The sequence below is a fragment of the Scomber japonicus genome, chromosome 3, assembly GCF_027409825.1.
Source record: "Scomber japonicus isolate fScoJap1 chromosome 3, fScoJap1.pri, whole genome shotgun sequence".
In the NCBI taxonomy this organism is placed as follows: domain Eukaryota; kingdom Metazoa; phylum Chordata; class Actinopteri; order Scombriformes; family Scombridae; genus Scomber; species Scomber japonicus.
Window position 1 is genome coordinate 20,964,373 of NC_070580.1, and position 20,086 is coordinate 20,984,458.

General features: G+C 38.8%; 2 protein-coding genes across 2 annotated transcripts; one reads left to right on the forward strand and one right to left on the reverse strand.

Moving 5' to 3' along the window:
- Positions 1 to 656: 656 nt before the first annotated feature.
- LOC128355284 (actin-associated protein FAM107A) lies at positions 657 to 1,688 on the forward strand. The gene is made up of 3 exons (XM_053315530.1): positions 657 to 844; positions 927 to 1,080; positions 1,581 to 1,688. Exons 1-3 carry the CDS (start codon positions 657 to 659, stop codon positions 1,686 to 1,688), a joined length of 450 nt encoding a protein of 149 aa, XP_053171505.1.
- Positions 1,689 to 5,122: 3,434 nt separating this feature from the next.
- camk1a (calcium/calmodulin-dependent protein kinase Ia) lies at positions 5,123 to 19,864 on the reverse strand. The gene is made up of 12 exons (XM_053315531.1): positions 19,835 to 19,864; positions 18,387 to 18,499; positions 9,770 to 9,901; positions 8,716 to 8,790; positions 7,708 to 7,846; positions 7,477 to 7,603; positions 7,092 to 7,167; positions 6,899 to 7,011; positions 6,737 to 6,815; positions 6,249 to 6,336; positions 5,904 to 6,078; positions 5,123 to 5,503 (listed from the first exon to the last, which is right to left on the reverse strand). The coding sequence occupies exons 1-12, from the start codon at positions 19,862 to 19,864 to the stop codon at positions 5,400 to 5,402; spliced, it is 1,251 nt and encodes a 416-aa protein (XP_053171506.1). The 3' UTR covers positions 5,123 to 5,399.
- Positions 19,865 to 20,086: the final 222 nt, after the last annotated feature.

Below are 20,086 nucleotides of genomic sequence, written 5' to 3' on the forward strand. Positions count from 1 at the left end.
TTAACCATTTTATTGTGATGCTGTGTATAGGTAATGTTCAGATCTTGACTTCAATAAGTTTTCCTAAATAAATAAAACTTGAAAAACATGAATGAGAAAATTAAGTATAAAATCACCTTGATGGTCTGCTAAGTTTATTTGGCAGTCCCTGAGATGTCCATAGCGTGACCTCATTAAGGACACCTGAAAATAATGTGCCACCAAGGTTCCTGGTTCACCAAGGCATTTTGAGTGTCTTTGAGACTATACGGTTGTGACATCAGTGTTTGGGGAAACTCATGCCATCCATGTACTTCCAATGTTTCTTAATACCACTGAGAGCATTGTTGTGCAACATAGACAGTTGCTCTGACTAACTCAGCTTGTGTTTGCATATGGTGTGCACTCAAGCAATCAAGGGTTGGATAGAAACTGTAAAGTCTGCAGCTTATTTTCCACAGCAGGGTTGTGTCATCATTTTTAATCTCATCAGTGAGACAATAGTCTACAATAATCTGTGTTCCTACTGTATGATTTTCTGTGCAAATTTCCCTCATGTTTATAAGTGCATCATTAACCATTATGCTGAATTGTAGGCCTACTTTCATCCTGATGGTTATTATTTAGTAGGTATACAGTATGGGTGTGTTGCTAAGTTTTCTCCTTTGGTTTCAGTAATGCAGACACACCAAAACGAACAGGAAGACCGATTCCCAGAGCTTCAGGCTCTTTCATCCCAGCCACAGAGTGAGGACTGTCAGGAGCAGAGCAGTAATCTCATCCGACCCCAAAAACCTCTCAATCCTTTAACTGCCTCCAAGAGCCACAGGCAGCTCCACAAAGAACTGCGGATGACCCACAAGAGGTTGGACACACTAGACACTGATAGACAATTCAGTCTCCATGTTCAAAAAGATGACCGTATTTCTGTGTATGTCTGTCAGTAGAGTGTCTCAAGAAGGGAGGACTGAACTCCAGAGAGCTTTAGAAAAGAGAAAATGGGAACAAAGGATGAAAGCAAGCAGGGAGCAAGAAGAGGCAAAGAAGAACCGATCACCACTTCATCAAGAGCTGTTGAAAAGACATCAGAGGCTAGACAAGGTAACATAAAAGACAGGTTTTTACATTTTTCACAAATATTCTTGTCACATCTAATGGGAAAACATCATAATGGTTGATATTAGGAATAACACTAGAAAGCTACATCTCATTTATCATTTTATCATATAAAAATGTTCAGTATTTCCTCACAGAAGATGGCATTAGTGTATAAGGTACTGTATTAAGGACTATGTATCATGTTGTTCTATACTTGGCCAGTGGAGGGCAGTGCAGACACAGAATTTCAGTCTTGGCTCTTTGACCAACTCACTTGTTTTAATGCCTCTTGAGTGTATAAACTATGTGAACTGAACGACGTCACATGTAGAGAATTAACTATGCTGCTCTATTTACAAAGGTTTTGCCGTTGTATTAGGGATTAAGGATTGTGTGAATCATTCACGCGTTTGGGAATTAAACAGTAATCTTGTGAAAATTGTGCCTGGTCACTGCAGCCTCACATATGAGCTCTAAATTTAAGTATGTTTTCTTTTTTTCAGCTGGAGAGCAGCAAAGCGCAACAACAAGATGAACCAGAGTTCCTCCGAGTCAAAGAGAGATTGAGAAGAACTGCAGTGTTGGATACAGGAGAAGAAAAAGCATGTTAAGATAGATGATTATATTATTTGGCAGAGTGAACTGTTGGAAATAAGTGACTGGTTTGAGACATGAAAGTCTGAGCTGTAGGAGCAGTGTTCAGTGTCCACTGTTTAAATCCTGTAAAATGAATAGATGAATCAGTATTCATGACATTTTTTTTTAAGTCTATATGGCTGAATTAGACAGCTGGATCATTATGTAGACAGCGCTTTATACTAAAGTGATAATACTTAAACATGTACATGTAACATGTCACATGCATGTGTAACATATGTTTTTCTCAATCCATAACCTTTAACGTGATGGATGTGTGACAGAGCCTTCTTCAAATACAATTTCACAATGTAGTTTTTGGATACTTGCTTTAAGTTTTCATGCACTTGTCATTATTATCTTACAGCTAAATTAGGTGTGATTTATATTGTGATACTGGAAAATGAGCTATCATCAAAACACTAGTCAAAAAGTCAGATATATTTGAACGAAGTATCAAGAAAACATTGACATGATGTCAGGTATAGTGAGTGATGTCACCACTGAGAATTACTGTAAATTTAAGATTAGCACTAAGGTAACTCTTGTGTCCTTTGTGTGCCTTTTGATAATGTTTACATTAAATAAATGAACATGATACTTGAATGTTTTCTCATTACATATAAGTGCATTTACATAGTAATGAACATACAGTCAAAGTGAAAAAGAGCAAAGAGAAAAACAGAGTAAGGTCTCAACAACTAACCACATGTAAAAGTAGTTATTGTGAACAGGTACTTGTATTAAAAGATAATATATTATGCAAATGAATATATATTAGAGGAATAAGGTTGACATATATCATATTATATTTTATCTTTTAAGTTGTGAACATTGAATAATCTTCATGGGGTAGACTACACACCCGAATATTGTAATGATATTATTAGAGTGATTCATTGCAGTATTTTTTGAGGCTGTTATAGTTGCTTTGCTTTGCATTTTGCATATTGTTCCCTTGGTATGACAATACTGAGTATGTGATAATAGAAGGAAAAAGTAAAGTAGTACAGAAACTTTGCTGGCCAATACTTGTAATTATTTTATATTTTTTGAAGGAGTTCACTTGTACTTCACACACTACAATACCTTCTTTGTACCCTGCATCTAAAATGAAGTTGTAGTATAATGACAGAACACACAATGCATAGACAAGGAAGTTTTATTTCATTTCCTGCAATCATTTCTCTGTGGGTACAAATCATTGTATTTTCTTACAGCTTGTTCAATAACCCATGATGCATTGCATCCATACATTTGTAGCTCAAAACAGCTTTACAAAAAAGGATATACAATATATACTTATATTTATATATATAATATACACGTGTTTCTTTATGCATTTAGATGTGTTTGTAATGGGTAAAACAAGTTTTTTTTTTAAAGAAGAAAAATAAAAACACAGCCAAGTGGAAACAAATCCCAGGTAAGGTTCAACATAAGGTCATTACCAGACAAATAATAGCCAGTTTATCAAAGTCATCAACATTGGCTATCTTACAATTAACATGAAGCCCTTCACACACAGTTTGCATATTTTCCACAATTACAGTCATGTAAATCCAGAGTGATTGCCTTCTATTACTGTACTATGGACAAGTATGTATCAACGACAGACTGAGGGAACTGTTTCAATGTGTGCAACTACATGTATTCAAATTCAACAAAATATTGTATGAATGGGTTGGCTCACTACAGCCAACTAAAATACCGCATTATGTCATGTGCCATTATGTCATGTGACCTACCTTAAATTAATAATGGTATGGTATGATTAATATCAGGATTTAAGTACTGTCCGCCAGTTGTCGCAGGGAGAATTTTGTGTCATTCTTCTTTTCTTACAGAATTGCAGCCATACTCCATCTGAGTCAGAATTACAGCCATACTTCATCTGAGTCATGTATTAAAAGTTGATGACAGATCTGAATCTACAGTCAAACATTCCCACTTCAGTGTATGGCTTTAGTACTGTAGTTCATCAGAGGTTTAATGTAGATCATACACACTGAAGGCTACTCCCATTGCAAACAGATGATGTTTCCAGCACTCTGATCCTTTTTTAAATTTTTTTGTTCTGTGGCACCTGTGTAAGAGTAGGGAATGTTTTAACCTGTGCCTGGGTATTAGAGAGAGAAAAACATATTTGATAGATTCTACATAAACAATGTAACTGCACAAAAAAACACTGGAAAAATTTGAGTTGTAAATAAACATAGTACAGGAGAAATGTCACTCAGGTAGAGACTTGACCGTCATAGTCAATGCAAATGATACAGTAAGTCCACTGTGCTGTGTTGTACGTTGTCAACAACATTACTTCTGGTGTTACTCACTTCACATTATATAGCTCAAAATTACAGTATTACATCATTTTCAATACAACAGAGTAATAATAATCATGTGTCTTTATACTAATTGATCATCATTCATGTAAACATATTTAACCAGGTCATGCAAACAGTAGACCAAAACTTCTTCCACTAGAGGTGCACAGCACAGAGCAGGCAGAGCGCACAGACTGAGATCCCTCGGAGAGACAAATTGGGGGGGGGGGGTGAACCTTCCAAATAACGCCTCCTAAACATGACAACATGAGAGCAAGTGCAGGAAGGTCAGATAACTGTGATTTACAGATTTATGGGGATCTCAGTTTGAGCCTCTAACAGAATAGCCATAAAACAAAAACAAAAAAAGTCTCCTTTTGATATTCATACATTTCGATGTTTTCCCAAACAGAAGCATGCAGACACTTCAGGTCAGAACCACTCTTCACAAACCCAGTCTGAGCCAGAATATAGAGTCCAAAAAACCCACCCCAGAATCACCCTTCCCTTTCAAGTATCTCCTCTCCAAAAAGATTTTAAACAAAAGGAGTAAATACTTATAAAAGACAGAAACACTTAATGACATTATGAGAACAAAGACAAGAGTGGTCAACCAGAATGAATGGGCAGGTGGTGCCGGCAGTGGAGATGAACTTTATTTAAGTAAACAGCTACTTGGTCAGTGACTTGACTGAACTGGACTGAGTCACATTGACGGGTGAAGAGTATAAAGACATGCAGGAGAAGCTTTCAGCACGGTTTCCCTCTTTCTGCCCTGTCTGGCCAGATTTTTTTTTGGAGAAAGCTGCCAGAAATGTAGAGCATGTGGGCCAGATGGATGCAGGCAAACAGTAATTGTGATTAGAGGTAGATGTGACAAATAATGTAGGAACAAAAATAATAAAGAGGACTGCCTTTATACCACTGCCTCAACTTTGATTTAGACTACTGAGGCTTAGATCCTTCCTGATCCAGTTTCCAAATTATCTGCTATAGCTGCACAAAGGAAAACTAAGTCAAAGTTAACCAAGTTAAGTTTCTATGATATTTATTTCAGTGTAATCATGCAAACAGGGCCTTTTTAAAAGAGAAAATCATATCACGAACTCTCTATCCACTTGGAGAAGCCTTGCATACAAGTTCCGTAACAAAGTTAAAACGTTGGTATCTCGAGTCAGGATGTAGATTTGAACAAAGACTTACAGCATGTTTCTCCACACTGTGACAGTAATGGGCTCACTGTGGATGAACTCTGGTGGACACTGCCTGATAACTACTCTGCATATCCTGGCCAGACTGGGCGGGTGGGCTCTGGGCGCTCCAGGGATACAATGTCACCGTGACAACGAGAGGTTGTGCTCAGACACGACTGGCTGGCCTGCAGCAGTAGGTGCAGCTTCTCAGGCTGTCCCGATCCGTGCTGCCCTCTGTGCTTCCACGACGACCGTCCTCGTAGTGGGACACTGGATATTACAGCAAAACAGGGAACATATGAGGCTTAAGGGAAATCTCACTATTATTCAACTGCTGGACTGGTCTGAATTTATTTCTCTTGGGGAGCTGGTGTGTTTCATTTTTTTAGTGTAAAACCATAAACCAATCAGTGTTCAGAAAGAAACATTTAGGTCGTTTGAAAGTGTGTAATGATGAAGTTTACAGCAAAATAATAATGAGTAAGTAGTACAGATGCTAAAAAGAATACAAAGCCTGTTAGTAATGAAGGTCACATGATTTTCCCGCAGTATGTCACTGCCTATTACAGAAGCAGCTCCTCTGCTTTATCAACTCTCCAAATGGGGTTTTAATTTCATAATTGTGGCCATTCTGACTATAAATCAAAAAAACTTTGTACTCAAAACTTACAGCTCTCCTCCTCCCCATTCCCCAAATCATCCTCCTCCTCCTCCTCCTCCTCTTCCTCTGGGAGCAGATGTCCATGGCAGGGACTGGTGGGAGTAATCTGACTGGGTCCCTCGAGACTAGTGCCCAGCTGCAACTTGCGCATGTGGCGAACCACCGCTGTGGCATTAAACGCTTGCTGCATGGAGAGATAGAGGAGGGGGAAAAGAAATAAAAACAAGACCCTTCTGTGTCTGACAGCTATTGAAGAAGAAAAACAGCAAAGGTGTACAGAATGCGCTCTTACTCCTGCCAATATTCATTCTGCTTTTTCAGCAGGATGCTCTGTGATTCAATTGAAGCACTGACCTTCCATTTACTTTTGGCAAAGTTCTTCTTGATCTGAGCGCTGACAGATTCGTGGATATTCTTGTCCAGAGCTGTGTCTCCACAGATCCTGCAAGGTCAACAGGAATTGGTTAATTTACAGGCATTTGAAGCACCTGCCTTGGGCTTATTTTGATTGTCAATTGAAAATGTAGTTGATTCATTGATTAGTAGCTTGACAGAAAATTTTCTAAATACTAAAACTATTTTGAGTATCGATTGATTGCAAAAATGCCAATCATTAGCTGGTTTCCAGCCTCTCAAATATGAGGATTTAATTATTTTTGTCACATATAATAATAAACTCAATATCATCAGAAAAAACAGTCATAAATATGTCACGTTGTATGATCACTTTTCAGTATTTTTTCAATTAATTGATAATTGTTTAGTCTTTAAAATATTGTTCTGAAGATAATTTCGGCTAATGAGTAAATATCTAAAGAGAAGAAGGAATTAGATTCTCCTACCATGGATGTTGGAGGGCCTGCTCACATGTATATCTTTTCAAAGGATCTTTTTCCATCAGGTGACAAATGAAGTCTTTGGCTGCAAACAGTTTTTAGTTTATGTCATTAAAAAGATACTTTCATTTGTTATTGTTGCATCTGCTGTAGATATTTAAGGAATACCTGAATCTGAGATGTCATCCCAGTATGGAGAGTCAAACTCATACTCTGCTTTCAGGATCTGCTCAAACAGCTTGGCATCATTTTCATCGTAGAACGGAGGATATCCACATAACCTGAAGGAGTGACATTACAACATATTCAGAACAATAAAGAGATCACTTGACATCTCAGGGATGAATGAGCTCAGACTTACAGAATATAAGAAATAACTCCTATGGACCAGCAATCCACTGCTTTGCTGTACGGCTTCTGAGCGAGCACTTCAGGAGCTGTGAAACATAAACAACAGACATTGGGAGGTGGTGGGGGGGGGGGGGGGTATATGAGTCAGAGCAGCAGTGAGACTGAATTCAAGTAATCTTGACCTCTCGGTAATTCCATGTGATCCGGTGGGTCATGTTAAACACGTAGAGAGCACTTCTGAAACACTTGCAATTGACTCAGTAGTAGATGAAAGAGCCTCTCACAACGCAGTGAATAAAGAGGGGATATCAGCTGAAACAGCAAGTGCTGAGCGAACATAAAAGAGAGGGGGGAGGTGATGAGAGTCTGCCTGACCACAGAAATGAATGCCTCACCCACATAACCAGGAGTACCGCAGGCTGTGGACATAACACTGCCCGCTCCCTCAATCTTTGACAGTCCGAAGTCACTGATCATAATCTTGGAGTCTTCGTCCATGCTGTAATACAGCAAATTCTCTGGCTGCAAAAAAACAGGACAGATAATCAAAGAGGAGGGTTTTGCAACTGACGAACCAACTGCAAGCCAGATTGAGCTGTTACATTTCTGTCTTCCCTGGACCATACCTTCAAGTCTCTATGGACGATCCCCATATCATGGAGATATTTGACTGCATCCAAGATCTGGTGGATGAGCTGGCTGGCATCTCTCTCCGTGTAGAAGCCTTTCTCCACGATCCTGTCAAACAGCTCGCCTCCAGATACCCTGATGATTAAATATCAAGGAAAAACAGTACTGGCAATGAGTACTGGCAATGACTTTTTGTGACCAACATTTTTATAGCTTTTTTTCTCCTATGTTGTTTTGTACGGGTCCAGAGCACACAACAAAAAAAGGAAATGTCAGAGAAAGAATAAACACTCGTGTGAATCAAAAACTCAAGAGATGTATCAAGATCAACATTTCTGTCCAGGGCATATATCACCTCTGCACTGATTTATTTAGTGTCAATGTTTTGGTTAAAAGGACTTTTCTTAAGATAAGATCACAACTTACTCCTTTCAGGATCTTTACATTACCAAAAAAACTTGATAAACAAAAGCAGCCTGTACCCTCCCACCCCCTACACCCTATAACACTTTGCCGCAAATAGAAAAAATAAATAAAAAAAATAATTAATTCCTTAACAAGTAGCGGCCTACAAGTTGGCAGGTTATTACAGTCTCATGCTGTACTGCCAAATATGGCTTAAAACACAGAAATGTATTTAATATTTCAAATACCAAAGTTGTGTCCAAATGTGTCATCAGGCTGAATTGTAGGGAAATGGTGTATACAATGATGCACAGGGCAAAGCATCAAGAATATTTGGTGCAGCTATAATAAAAATGCAGTTTTGTATCTGAATATTTCCATTGAAACAAACTATATGATACATACTGGATATGACATATATGAATAATATGTCATACCGGAATGTGGAATAAGATGATTTCACTACCTTAAGCTACTTGAGGAGAAACAGAAAAGAAAAACTAAATAACTAACTTTCACCTCTATATTGAATATTTCTAAAATGCATGCCTTTTCTATGAATAGTCCTTGTGTAGCATCAAAAAATAAGGAGAACTCACAGCTGCATGACAAGATATAGATGAGATGTACTTTCAAAGATGTCCTCCAGCGAAACAATGTTGGGATGCTTGATTCTGAGGAAGATAAGTGGACAGAAACCATAAGAAATAGAACAAAACCATAACATGTCGCATTGAAAATGAGCCACATTTCTCTAATGCTGTGAATTGGTCACCAGATGGCATTATTGCTGCATTTCACATTTAGAGTGCTCGGTTTTCTCTTTTCTATGGAAAGACCTGCAGTAAACTGGGATCAACCCTCTCTCATTCTCCTGAAATACTCCATAACAAAATCTCCCACATCAAACAGAGCTTATGATGGATGTCTATCTCTTTCTGGGAATGATAATGACTGACTGGCTGTATACACAGATAGCTGGTACTGAAAGAAACACTTGAATGAAAACTAAAAAAAAAAAAATCCTATTCTCATGCAAAAAAAAGAGATAGTTTGACACCAGTTGACAGACAGTCAAGCATCTGTATTGGCTCTCGAGTCAAGTTGAGTATATGAGCACACCATCACTATAACACAGTGCAGCTGAGAGGGACTGATTTTTGGGGGGATCTCTATTTTTTTTTGTTTTTAGTTTTTTTTAACTTTCTTGATGTCTTTTATTTCATTAATAGTGACTTTAAATGTTTGGTTAAACTCCACTCTTCCCATTCCTCCATATCGTTTTTCCTTCAGTAATACCCTACCCCCCTCTCCACCTCTCCTCCCCATGTCTCTTTCTCTTTCTTCAATACACTGCTGCGGGGAACTCCACACCATCTCCGCCTCTGTGTGCTGTTGCCCTGGCAACAGGGACACTAAAAATAGGTCTATCTTCTTTACTCCTGACATTTCCGGTGCACAATCCTACTGTTTCTACTGACACCATGCATTTAGTCACCCATTCAATTGACCCCTACATATATATTCTGCATCTGCACATGCATTGTTGTAACAGGCTGTGCTGACTAATTCTTCCTGCTGGACACAGAGCGACAGCTGATGCTCACGGGTGGGTGGGGATGATGGTGATAGAGTAGACTTTGGTGACCTCACCTGTGTAGTACTGCAATCTCATTTTCAATGTTGTTCTCTTTGCCTTCCAATGCTTTCTTGGGGATGCACTTGATGGCTACCAGCCTCTGGGTCCTCTTCTCCTCTGCTAAAACCACCTCTGAGAAAGCTCCCCTAAAACACAAGCAATGGACACACACACACACACACACATATGCACGCATCAGAGAGAGCATTAGAAAAATGTGGGAGTGCAGGGTGAAATGGACAAGATTGGAAAGCAAGGGAAAGATTAGGACTCCTTTCTCTTAAGATACAGACCATGATGGATTGAGAAGTGTTCAACATTATGGAGTGAAGGTCATTTTGACACAAACCATTTTTCACATCTTTTAAAATTAAGATTTGCTGAATATTCTCTCAATACAAAGGTGTGTTTTTAGTTAAATTTTAAATAAAAAAAATGTCTCTCAACACCAGAGCTGTTAAACATGATCCTCTAATACTTTTCATTCAACCATTTGGCTGTGTTTATATGGACTGGGTTTGTAATTGTGAGTGAGAGTGTTTGTGTGTTTGTGTGTGTGTGTGTGTGTGTGAGTGGGATTTAGATGAATAATTCAAAATGGTGACATTACCAAGAGGTTTTGGAGGAGCGAAAGGAGGAGGAGGTGAAGCAACAGTCACATACATATATGCTTAAAAAAGGGGGAAAAGTAACTATTTTTAATCCATTCAATAATAGATACAGTAAATGTAATGTGGCTGTTTCTAAAGGGAGACTAGACTGCATTATGGATTATGGTGTGGCGATGATGAGAGGGAGAATAGTGTGTATTTACACAGTCTCCTCACAGGAGCGTGGGAGGGAGCTCAGGAGGAGGCCTGAACACACAAACATTGTTAGCAACCATAGGGATCCTTTACGTGTCGGTGAAACAGCACTGTCATGCAATACACAATGGGCAGTCAATGTACACATTTTAGTAAATATTTCTTCTGCTTCTCTATCAGTCACACAGCAGAGTGTCAGAGTCGCTCTCAATATGGAAGGGGGATAACTTCACTTGAGTCTGTGACCTTAAATAAAAGGATGCAGACTTCAGAATGCTGTTGCCAACAGCAACCATGTGATAAGATGGCAAATGTCTCTCATTTTATGTTTATTATACTTTTAATGGTTATTAACACTTAATTACAGAACTGGAGAGTTATTGTGCAACCTAATGGTCTCTCAGTTCACCCCCTCTCATTTCCATCATCATGTCAGAGTAAATGCTCAGTGTGGATCTGTACTAATCCTTGAGATGGCTTTGTACTGTGGCCATGTTGTGCTCAATGAACCAGCGCAGCAGAAATGTTTTGCACAGTGAAGCCAATGCACACAAGGAGATGACTGATATGTGAATATACCATTGAAATGTTATATTCACATATCAGTCCAGAGATTGCTTGACACTATCCAATGGTTGCTGATTAATTTTCTGCTGATCAACTCATTGACTGACTAATGGTTTCAGCTCTAGTTGTCTGAAACAAGGAAAATGATCACATCCTCCATCAGCCCCCAGCTGCTTCTGAAACAGTGGTGAGAAGTACAATATGGTGCAATAATAATACCCCCCACCCTGAAAAAAAAGAATCCAGCTAACTCTGGAAATGTAACAGACCCTTATAAAAAACACTGATATGATTACTGTTACTGTAATAATGGCCTTTTTTAGTTTAACAAGATAACAATATACATTATTTTATCATTTGCTGTCACTCCTATTGTCAAATTTGTCAATTGGAAAGATGATCATTTAAACCAAATGTTCTCATTGGACTCAAAGATGTCCTTTGGAGCAATTTATGGTACTACAGTAAATATCAGGTTACAAACTTTGATCTTGTGTTTATTCTGTATGCAACCTGATCTACACTAAAAGATCTAGTTATTGTAATTTATATGCCAAGAGTTGACATATTGTGAGCAGTGATTGTGTTTATTGGTTTTAGCATTTGATCTGGACTGATGGATGAAATGGTACTTTTAAATATTACATCTGCATCCTTTTACACAATATTTGTGAGTGACAGCATCACTGAGAGCAAATGAGAGAGCTAGAGAAGGATGTTACAGTAATGGATGTACACACACACACACACACACACACACACACACACACACACACACACACACACACACACACACAGTTTTGCCTTGAGACACATTGTAATTAACCATCCAGTTTCTCATTTCTCCTTGGAGACGTAGTAGGGGTAGGCACTCAGCGGGTTCAGCACAGAGAAGAGCAGTAACTGGAGGAAGAGTGGAAGTTACAGTTGCTATTCTGAACTGGTGAGATTTAGTTAATAGTGTCGGTATACATGTTTGGACTTGACATGAGTAAAAAGGAATGTAAGAAATGTTTATGTTATGGTCCAGCCTTATACGTCTTTATATATTTCTATATTTCTTATCCAATTTGAGCCAGTGGGTAGACTGGTTTGCTCACTGCAGTTGATTAAGATATTAAATGAAATTCTTTATTCCTCTGGCAATTCATTTAATCATGAAATCTTGATAATAATAAATAATAAAAATTACAATGTTGTAACTTGCTGTAAACAAATTGAAATAAATAAGTTTCATGTGAGTCATTTGTCTCAAGACTCATAGCTGACGCATCTGCCAGCTCGGCTGTTTTTGTGCACATGAACAAGGCTGTCACTGCACATTTTTACAGATATACTGAGCCAAAGATAGATAGATAGACAGATAGATAGACAGACACACACACACATACACACACACACACCACACACACACACACACACACAAAAGTTGCTGAAGAAACTGTAATCCCAGCTGTCCATACGGGCAAATATTTATTCACACATTCTCATATCAGTATCAGTGCTCTTTGCTTTCACTATGATCACTGTGGTCTTCACCAGACAATGTCAGTTGCAGACACATAATCAAGAGGTCCACAATTGGGCTGCAATAGCTATTTGTAAACCCATCACTACATTTTGATGTAAAGTCCTTCATATGTTCTCAGTGGCTACTAAAATAGTTTCAAACCAGTGATTTAATAAATCAGGTTGCACAATTAATGTCTTGCCATGTCACATGTCTTACCAAGCAGAGGAGGAACCTTTTGCAGCTCCATCTAATCAAAAGCAATAAACTATGTAAAAAGGAAGTCACTGTAGCATCACAAATTAAAGAATAACTTCCAAAAAATGTTGTTTTTGGGGGACAAATCATATATTAAAATCAACTGCCAATCCCTGTGTTGTAATTTGTGTATGTTGTGTTATTTTTGGGAAACATGATTTAAAATGTACAATTTACATAATTAGTATTGTGTCAGGTCAGATAATGTTGACCATATTATGTTTTTACTCCTCACTCTAAATGGGTCGTATATTAGCAGGCTAATGTTGTCACTCGCCCGGCAGTTACTGGCTGTAAATATTTAAGTATAATATGTTTTGCAAGGTGCAACCCATTTTAATTTAGTGGTGCATAAATCTCCATGCAAAGAATTCATTACAGTAGGCTAAGTTTGAATTCTTAGGAGCTGGTGCATCCTAATAAAAGCTTATCGCATTTCGCTTAAAATGATGGATGTTTTCTGCAAAGGTAAGTATTATTCATAATGTTATTTGTTTTTGTTTATTTCATTTTGTTTTAAAGACTGCACTATCAATCAGGGAGAGAAGGCCCCTCAGACCTGTAGCGGACAGCTACAAGCATCCATCAATCTATTGATTTCACCTGATGCAAGTGCTCCCTTCCAGCCCGACACGACTCCAAGGCCCAAAAAAAGCATTCTCTTTTTAGCCTAATCCATTTTGTGTGTGTGTGTGTGTGTTTGTGTTTGTCTTTGTGTGGGGGTGGGAGGGTTAGTGGGGGTGTTTGACAGAGGGAGAAAGAAAGAAGAGTGTGTGTGGACATACTCTAATCCCATTCTGACACACCTCCAGATCCATTTTTACACTGCTGTCATTTTGAAAAATAACATTTTATGTCCATATCAACAAAATAAGGGACTGGACCATTCACTATTGTACAACTGTATGTTTTCCATTGACTCTGGTAAAGTCACGGGTAGGTCAAACCTCTTAACTCCTCTGCTCTGCCACATCTGTGACTTTGTTATTTCTTTTTTCGAGGCCCCGTGAAATGTAAAGTTCAATTTGTAATTATCCTGTTTCTGAGTGCAGCATTTTATTATCTTTCATCATGTCAAATATCTATCTTTTTCAGTCAAGCTGCTCTTGTGTGACAGGATGAAATGATTACTGTTGCTCCCACTGAGAATCAAAACCAAAACTTGCAGGCCTTGCAAACTGTATGTTTCATGCTTTATTGTACGGCTGCTCTGTTTAGTGTAACTATTTTGTTTGCTAGATTGTACCATAATAGATAGATCTGCCATGGATAATCAAGCATCAGAGGCACTGAGAGACTGTGCTGTGGATGGTTAAAACATTTTTTACTATGGTCTGAAATGTTTTTTGCTAATGGCCTCAAGCTCTTCCTTTATATCAGTCAAGCTGCTTTGATATCTTTCTCCACAGAACTTGTAAACTGTGCTAATGTCCAATAATGCAGTAATAATATCACCAATAAATAACTACCATGCCCAGAGTCCTAATTAACCCTCCAAATCATAATATTTCATGCAAAAACAAACCAAATGTTTGATGAAATTTAAGAGATCTATGAATGACAGAGTTGGTACACAACACTTAAAGTCATTACACTGGTTACAGACTTTAACCCATAACAACTGCAGGGTAAGGGTTAGGTGATGTGCAAACTACTCTAATCACTCCTCTGAACGTTTAGAAAATGTGATGAAAAAACTACAACAGAAGTATGGCTCCATATAGTCCAGCTCACTAGGCTTCTGACTGTGAATACAAGAAAAAAAGAATCAAATTAAGATGAGCGTTGTCATTCAGTACTTGCTGACGGCATCACTCTAGGAATAACAATGTTGGTCTGTCTGTCAGTCGATCTGCTGTTCCAGCTGTTTGTTCCAGACTGAAATATCTAAACAACTACTGCAATGTTTGCTGTGAAATTCTGTACAGACATTTATGGTCCACAGAAGGTGGATCCTACGGAGCCCCTGTGGTGACATGGTCAAAAAAGAATTGTGGACACAACATAGCTATAGCATGCACACGAAATACTAATTCGTGGCCACGAAATAGGTATAACGTGCGCATGAAATACTAATTAATAATATTAATATCATTCCTGGACAGCTGGGTAAGCAAATCAAGCGCACCTTCTCTAAGGTCTAAGGTAGAGACATTAGAGGGGCTAAAGCTACACGATGGACAGGGACAGTATGAGAGAGTTTTATTTTAGGCTGGGAATGAGCTACAAAGACATTCTGAAAAGCCTGGCATTGCAAGGAACCATCATTACCGAGAGACATTTAAACAGGATATTGAGAGCCAGGTTCTAGAGAAGGCACGCTCGATTTGCTTACCCAGCTGTCCAGGAATGATATTAATATTATTAATTGGTATTTCGTGCGCACGTTATACTTATTTCCTGGCCACAAATTAGTATTTCGTTCGCACATTATAGCTATATTGTGGCCACAATTTAAAAAAATTTTACTAGGTCACCAGAGGGGCTCCGTAGGATCCTAATGACACTGGTGACTTTTACCATAGCTCCACCAAGAGGTTAATCTGTGGTTTTAAGTTTTTAGATGGTTTCAACAGCTACTGGATGGATTGGCATGACATTTGGTGCACATATTGATGTCTCTCTCAGAATGATTAGTAATTACTTTGATGATTCCCTTACTTTTATATCTAGAGACACTATTGGGCCAAAAATGTAAATTGTCCAATACTTTGACTGTACTTTGTGTTTTACAGCCAATTAGATGGTGAACATTGGAGTCTTGTTTCCTAGTGAGCGTTATTCCCCAAGTGTTGTAATGCCCCTCAAGAGTAGTTTACAGGGAATTTGGCTTCTCCCTGGAGGTCACAGTGGCACTCAGAGCCCTTACACAGGATGTGACTGAGAAAACAAGACCCTGGTAGTAGTGAATATTAAACATTTGTTCTTCTTTCAGAGAGTTAGATGAGAAGATAGATGCCACTCTCATGTTTGCACAGATTAAACAAATGATCATATTAAATAGTGAGCCTTAGCAGTGGTGGTGGGTAGACTGTGTTACCTTCAAACAGCCAAACTACCTTTTTCTCCTGTTTCCAGTTACTGTGCTAAGCTATTGATATCATGGTATCAATTCTTTTTTTGTCCTACTCTCAGCAAGAAAGCAAATTCCTGTAACAGTTTTCAAGATTATTCATTACTTCAAAAGAAACATGACTAGTCACGTTCTGCAATTCATTTCACCCCATGTTAAATTCATAGCTCAGGATTGTAAAGAGAATTATATCAGTGCTACATATCATTTTCCTGTCTCATCAATTCCATGTGAGGTAATAATATTGTTAAAAAGCGTTAATGAGGATAGCAAAGAGTCAATAGAGATATGACCAAAGGGTGACAGATACGATAGATGTAGAGTGGGGGGATTTTTTTTTTCATCTGCTACACCTACGTTGAGGACAGCTTGTCCTGAAGTGGACTCCAAACACAGGTACACTGTGAGGATTAGTCAGAATTGAATATAATATTTCAACATAAATCAATTAACTTCACACACTGAATTCCTGAATACAGCTCCTCTGTAATCTTCTCTCCGAGCATAAGGAGCTTTCCGTCAACACATTAATTCTGCCCTCTGCCAGGTCCAGCTACAGTGACAGGAGGAAAAGAATATTACTACAGCTTTTCCCCCATTCTTTCTGAAATATGAGAACATACGATCGTAGCAATTCACTCTCTCAATCCGTCTTATATAACCCCTAATAATCATACTTGAAATTACAATCACTGTTTTAAGTTCGTTCTAAGTTTTGATGCTGGCAGCAGTCACACATTTTCAAATATAGTGTTTGCTTAACCAAATGCATTGCACAGACTGATGGAGTCTTATCTGATGTCCTCCTACAGCACTAACATAACCAGACAGTCTTATCATCTGCCCACTGCTATTTCACTTTTTTTTGGATGTGGACCAGAGTTATGCAGTCATTAATATCAGATTCTATGCATCCTCTCCAGGGAAGCAGGTGTGATTCCAAAAAGAAAGAAAACAACCACACTCCATATGGCACAGTGGTGTTATCACAGGTGGATGTGTGCTAGGTCACTTGTACTTAGTTTGGGGGGTGGAGAGGTGCCCTCCCCAACCATCTGGGTCCAATCCTGTCCCCCTGTAGAGAACAGTCACCGGTCTGTGAGAATCCATCCCTCACCATAACAGTCTGCAAGCCAACCTTTACTCTGCTAGTTGAAGATTAATTTTCTGCAGAACTAGAGCCAAATCTATATGTAAATAATCTATTTTGGATTCCAGACTATGCACCTGTAACAAAATGTAATCAGGGTCAGTCTCAGGACAACAGGAAATACAGGTTCCTACTAGATTTCACCTCAATGAATTGAGCTTGAGCTTCAAAAGGAAGATTTCAGTCAACAGTCGCAGTAATCAGTTCATGTCATCTTAAGCCAAAAGTTACAAGTTCACACACATTCTCTCACTGTCCCCACAGATGGAAAACTACTTCAGAGCTAGAATAAATTCCACTAGCATGACTCTGCCACTGGGTAGCAAGTGGGATCTTAGTTTAGTTACTTTTTTACTTTTTTCACAATTACTAATGTAATGTCCAAGGCTGAAAGAATAACTTCACTGACACATTGCTGCACACGTATGTTTGCATGTGAAAATAAAACATGCATGTTAAACACATTGCAGCTCAGTTATGACTGTAATAAACTTGAGTGAGATGCTTCAATTTTGCATTGACATTGACCAATCAATCCATATTTGTGATCACTTTCATGTGTTTTTGTGCTGTTCAGAGGACCCTTCAAATTGGCTAGAGTGGGCAAAAAAGACTATTTGAATACTTTTCGGTGGGTGGCTGAGTCAGCATCCAACAGTGGCCATAAACAAGACAAGTCAAAGTCAAAAACAGACAATATAGTGACAGGCACGTCCAAAATGTCAGTCAAGTTTTTTGGAAAGTGCAGACACTGGTCCCTGAGGGAAAAATAAGCTGCAGGCCCGTATTGACCCTCCTGTGTCTCCTAGTTTCTGTACAGTGTGCATGTGCTCTGTTCCCTGCAAGTGCCCGTCAGGTAAAGTATACACAGCAGACAACACATGGCAGCATAATTATATTTGGCCTTGAACTCCAAAAAGTGCAACAACACAGAGCTTCAAGGCTGAACAACATGGAAAAGTCAGGTCAGTTCACCAAAATCATACCCAAATGTGGTGTTCAATTAGGCAGATAGTTTCTGTTTCACTTCCCGAGGGATTCCAGACATCCACTGCTGCAGCCCAGTACAATGGAGGCAAAAGGAACCAGTGCGATGCCAAAGCATTTACAAATTATATAGTTGTGGAAAACTCTGCAACATTGTGTCTTTCTAGAAACAATGTCCCCAGTTACTCACTATAATTGACAAGCTAACTGAATCTGGAGTTTTCAGGACCCCCATAGGTCTAGGGCACCTTGCCCTAAAAATACTATCAGCACAACTTACGTTCCCAGCACTTCTTTGAAGTCATAATTTTCTTTGATGTCTGATGTCTTCTTTTTCCATCCATTTCCATCCTCTCCAAGAGGCATCCTACAATGCTGATGGGATTCGCCACACTACAGCTACGGGGCAAAAAAAACAAAATTATAAACAGTGACTAGACTCAAGAGCATGCACAATTAACTACAACCACATGAGGGTATGTAATAGAAACATTGATAAATGATTTCATCAGGAGGATTGTTCTGAATTGTACCACAGATGAAAATAGTGATTCAACCAGTCACTGTTAATGAAATTTTAAAGTGATAAAAATATAAAAGTTCATTCAAAGGCAGCAGTGGTTTTGTGTCATGTTACAGTAGTTTTTCTACAACTGGTATTTTGATGCTGTCCCTCAGACCACAGAGGCAAAAATAAAACAGGTCTTTTAATGATATACCACAATCAATGGACACTTCGTCTGCACTATTTGATTCTGCTTATGCATCAGTTTAATAGATCCTTTACCATTTTGGCTGTTTGGTGTGATTGTTGCATAAAGCGTTCAGTCGTTGTTCTATTGATTGTCCTGATTAAAAGTACTTGTTACTGTGGCACATGCTGGCATTTTTTTTAAGACCACAAAGTTTTAGTGCACTGAATGACAGGAAGACAAGTCAACACCACAGCTCAAGCTGCTGCTTTCCCCCTCTTAAGCATGGTCAAAGTTGAACAAAAAAATAGTGAAGTTATTTTATCAATCTTTGCACTTTTTATATTCTTTATTACATCAGAGATGATAAATGTTAAAGAAAATACAGTGATGAATGTTATGAACAAGAACAAAAGTATTAATACAGAATAGACCAAGACATAGGATAAAGTTGTTCACTGATGAGAAGATAGCACTGCTGCAAAAAGAAAGCCACAACTTATAACAACCAGACTAGATGACAACTGGCCATGCAGGCAACAATAAATAGCGACAAATAACCGCTTGAAAGTAGGGCAAACAGTGCAGCAGAGACAGAGGCAAGAATGGGCCCATTCACTGTCGCAAAGACAAAGGTATGGTCAGTGGAGAGGATGATATTTGACGTCTGAAGATTTAAACAATCAGATCATAATGAGGAAAAATAAAATTAACAAATACAACAAGAGCTCTGGTCAAATGGAAACGGTATTCCACTGAGGAACATTTGGCAACCTGCTCTGCATTAAAGCTGCAGGGCGTGAATGGAAAACATGAGGCTGAACGGAAATAAAATGTATTAACGGTGTTTCCTACACTGTAATTAGTAGGATTTTCGTGATGGTGATCATGCATATGTAAGCTACAGAGAGAAAAGGCGGTGTGGGTGTACTACAGCGCTCAAGGGTATGGCAGTCAAAAGAAGGCAGCATCTTTAGGTGAAATCAGGAGGCTGCAGACATGCGACATGGAAGCGCAGCACAAACAGTTATATTACCGAAAGATAATCTACACGGTTGTTGTGCATTTTTGTAAGCATTTAACAGGAGAAAAAAACCCAACATACCTAAATGGCGATCTGTGGCAATGATGCGTTCTCCTTCCCTCTGGGAGCGATGTGGTTGCTGTGCTTGTGCGCAGCGCTGGGTGCGCTCAGACTTCTCCTGACGTCAAGAAAACCAGACGTCTGTGGACGTAGTGCAGCATAAAATCAGTCACTGTTCTCTTACCAACGTGATCTGCAATTCAA

Excerpts from the sequence above, each read along its gene's own strand:
- LOC128355284 (XM_053315530.1), top strand. The coding sequence starts at position 657 with ATGCAGACACACCAAAACGAACAGGAAGACCGATTCCCAGAGCTTCAG. Across the intron at positions 845-926 it reads CTGCGGATGACCCACAAGAG|AGTGTCTCAAGAAGGGAGGA; the intron begins GTTGGACACACT and ends GTCTGTCAGTAG. Across the intron at positions 1,081-1,580 it reads GACATCAGAGGCTAGACAAG|CTGGAGAGCAGCAAAGCGCA; the intron begins GTAACATAAAAG and ends TCTTTTTTTCAG.
- camk1a (XM_053315531.1), bottom strand. The coding sequence starts at position 19,864 with ATGCACAACAACCGTGTAGATTATCTTTCG. Across the intron at positions 18,500-19,834 it reads ACCGTGTAGATTATCTTTCG|TGTGGCGAATCCCATCAGCA; the intron begins GTAATATAACTG and ends CCGTAGCTGTAG. Across the intron at positions 8,791-9,769 it reads GAGATTGCAGTACTACACAG|AATCAAGCATCCCAACATTG; the intron begins GTGAGGTCACCA and ends TATCTTCCTCAG.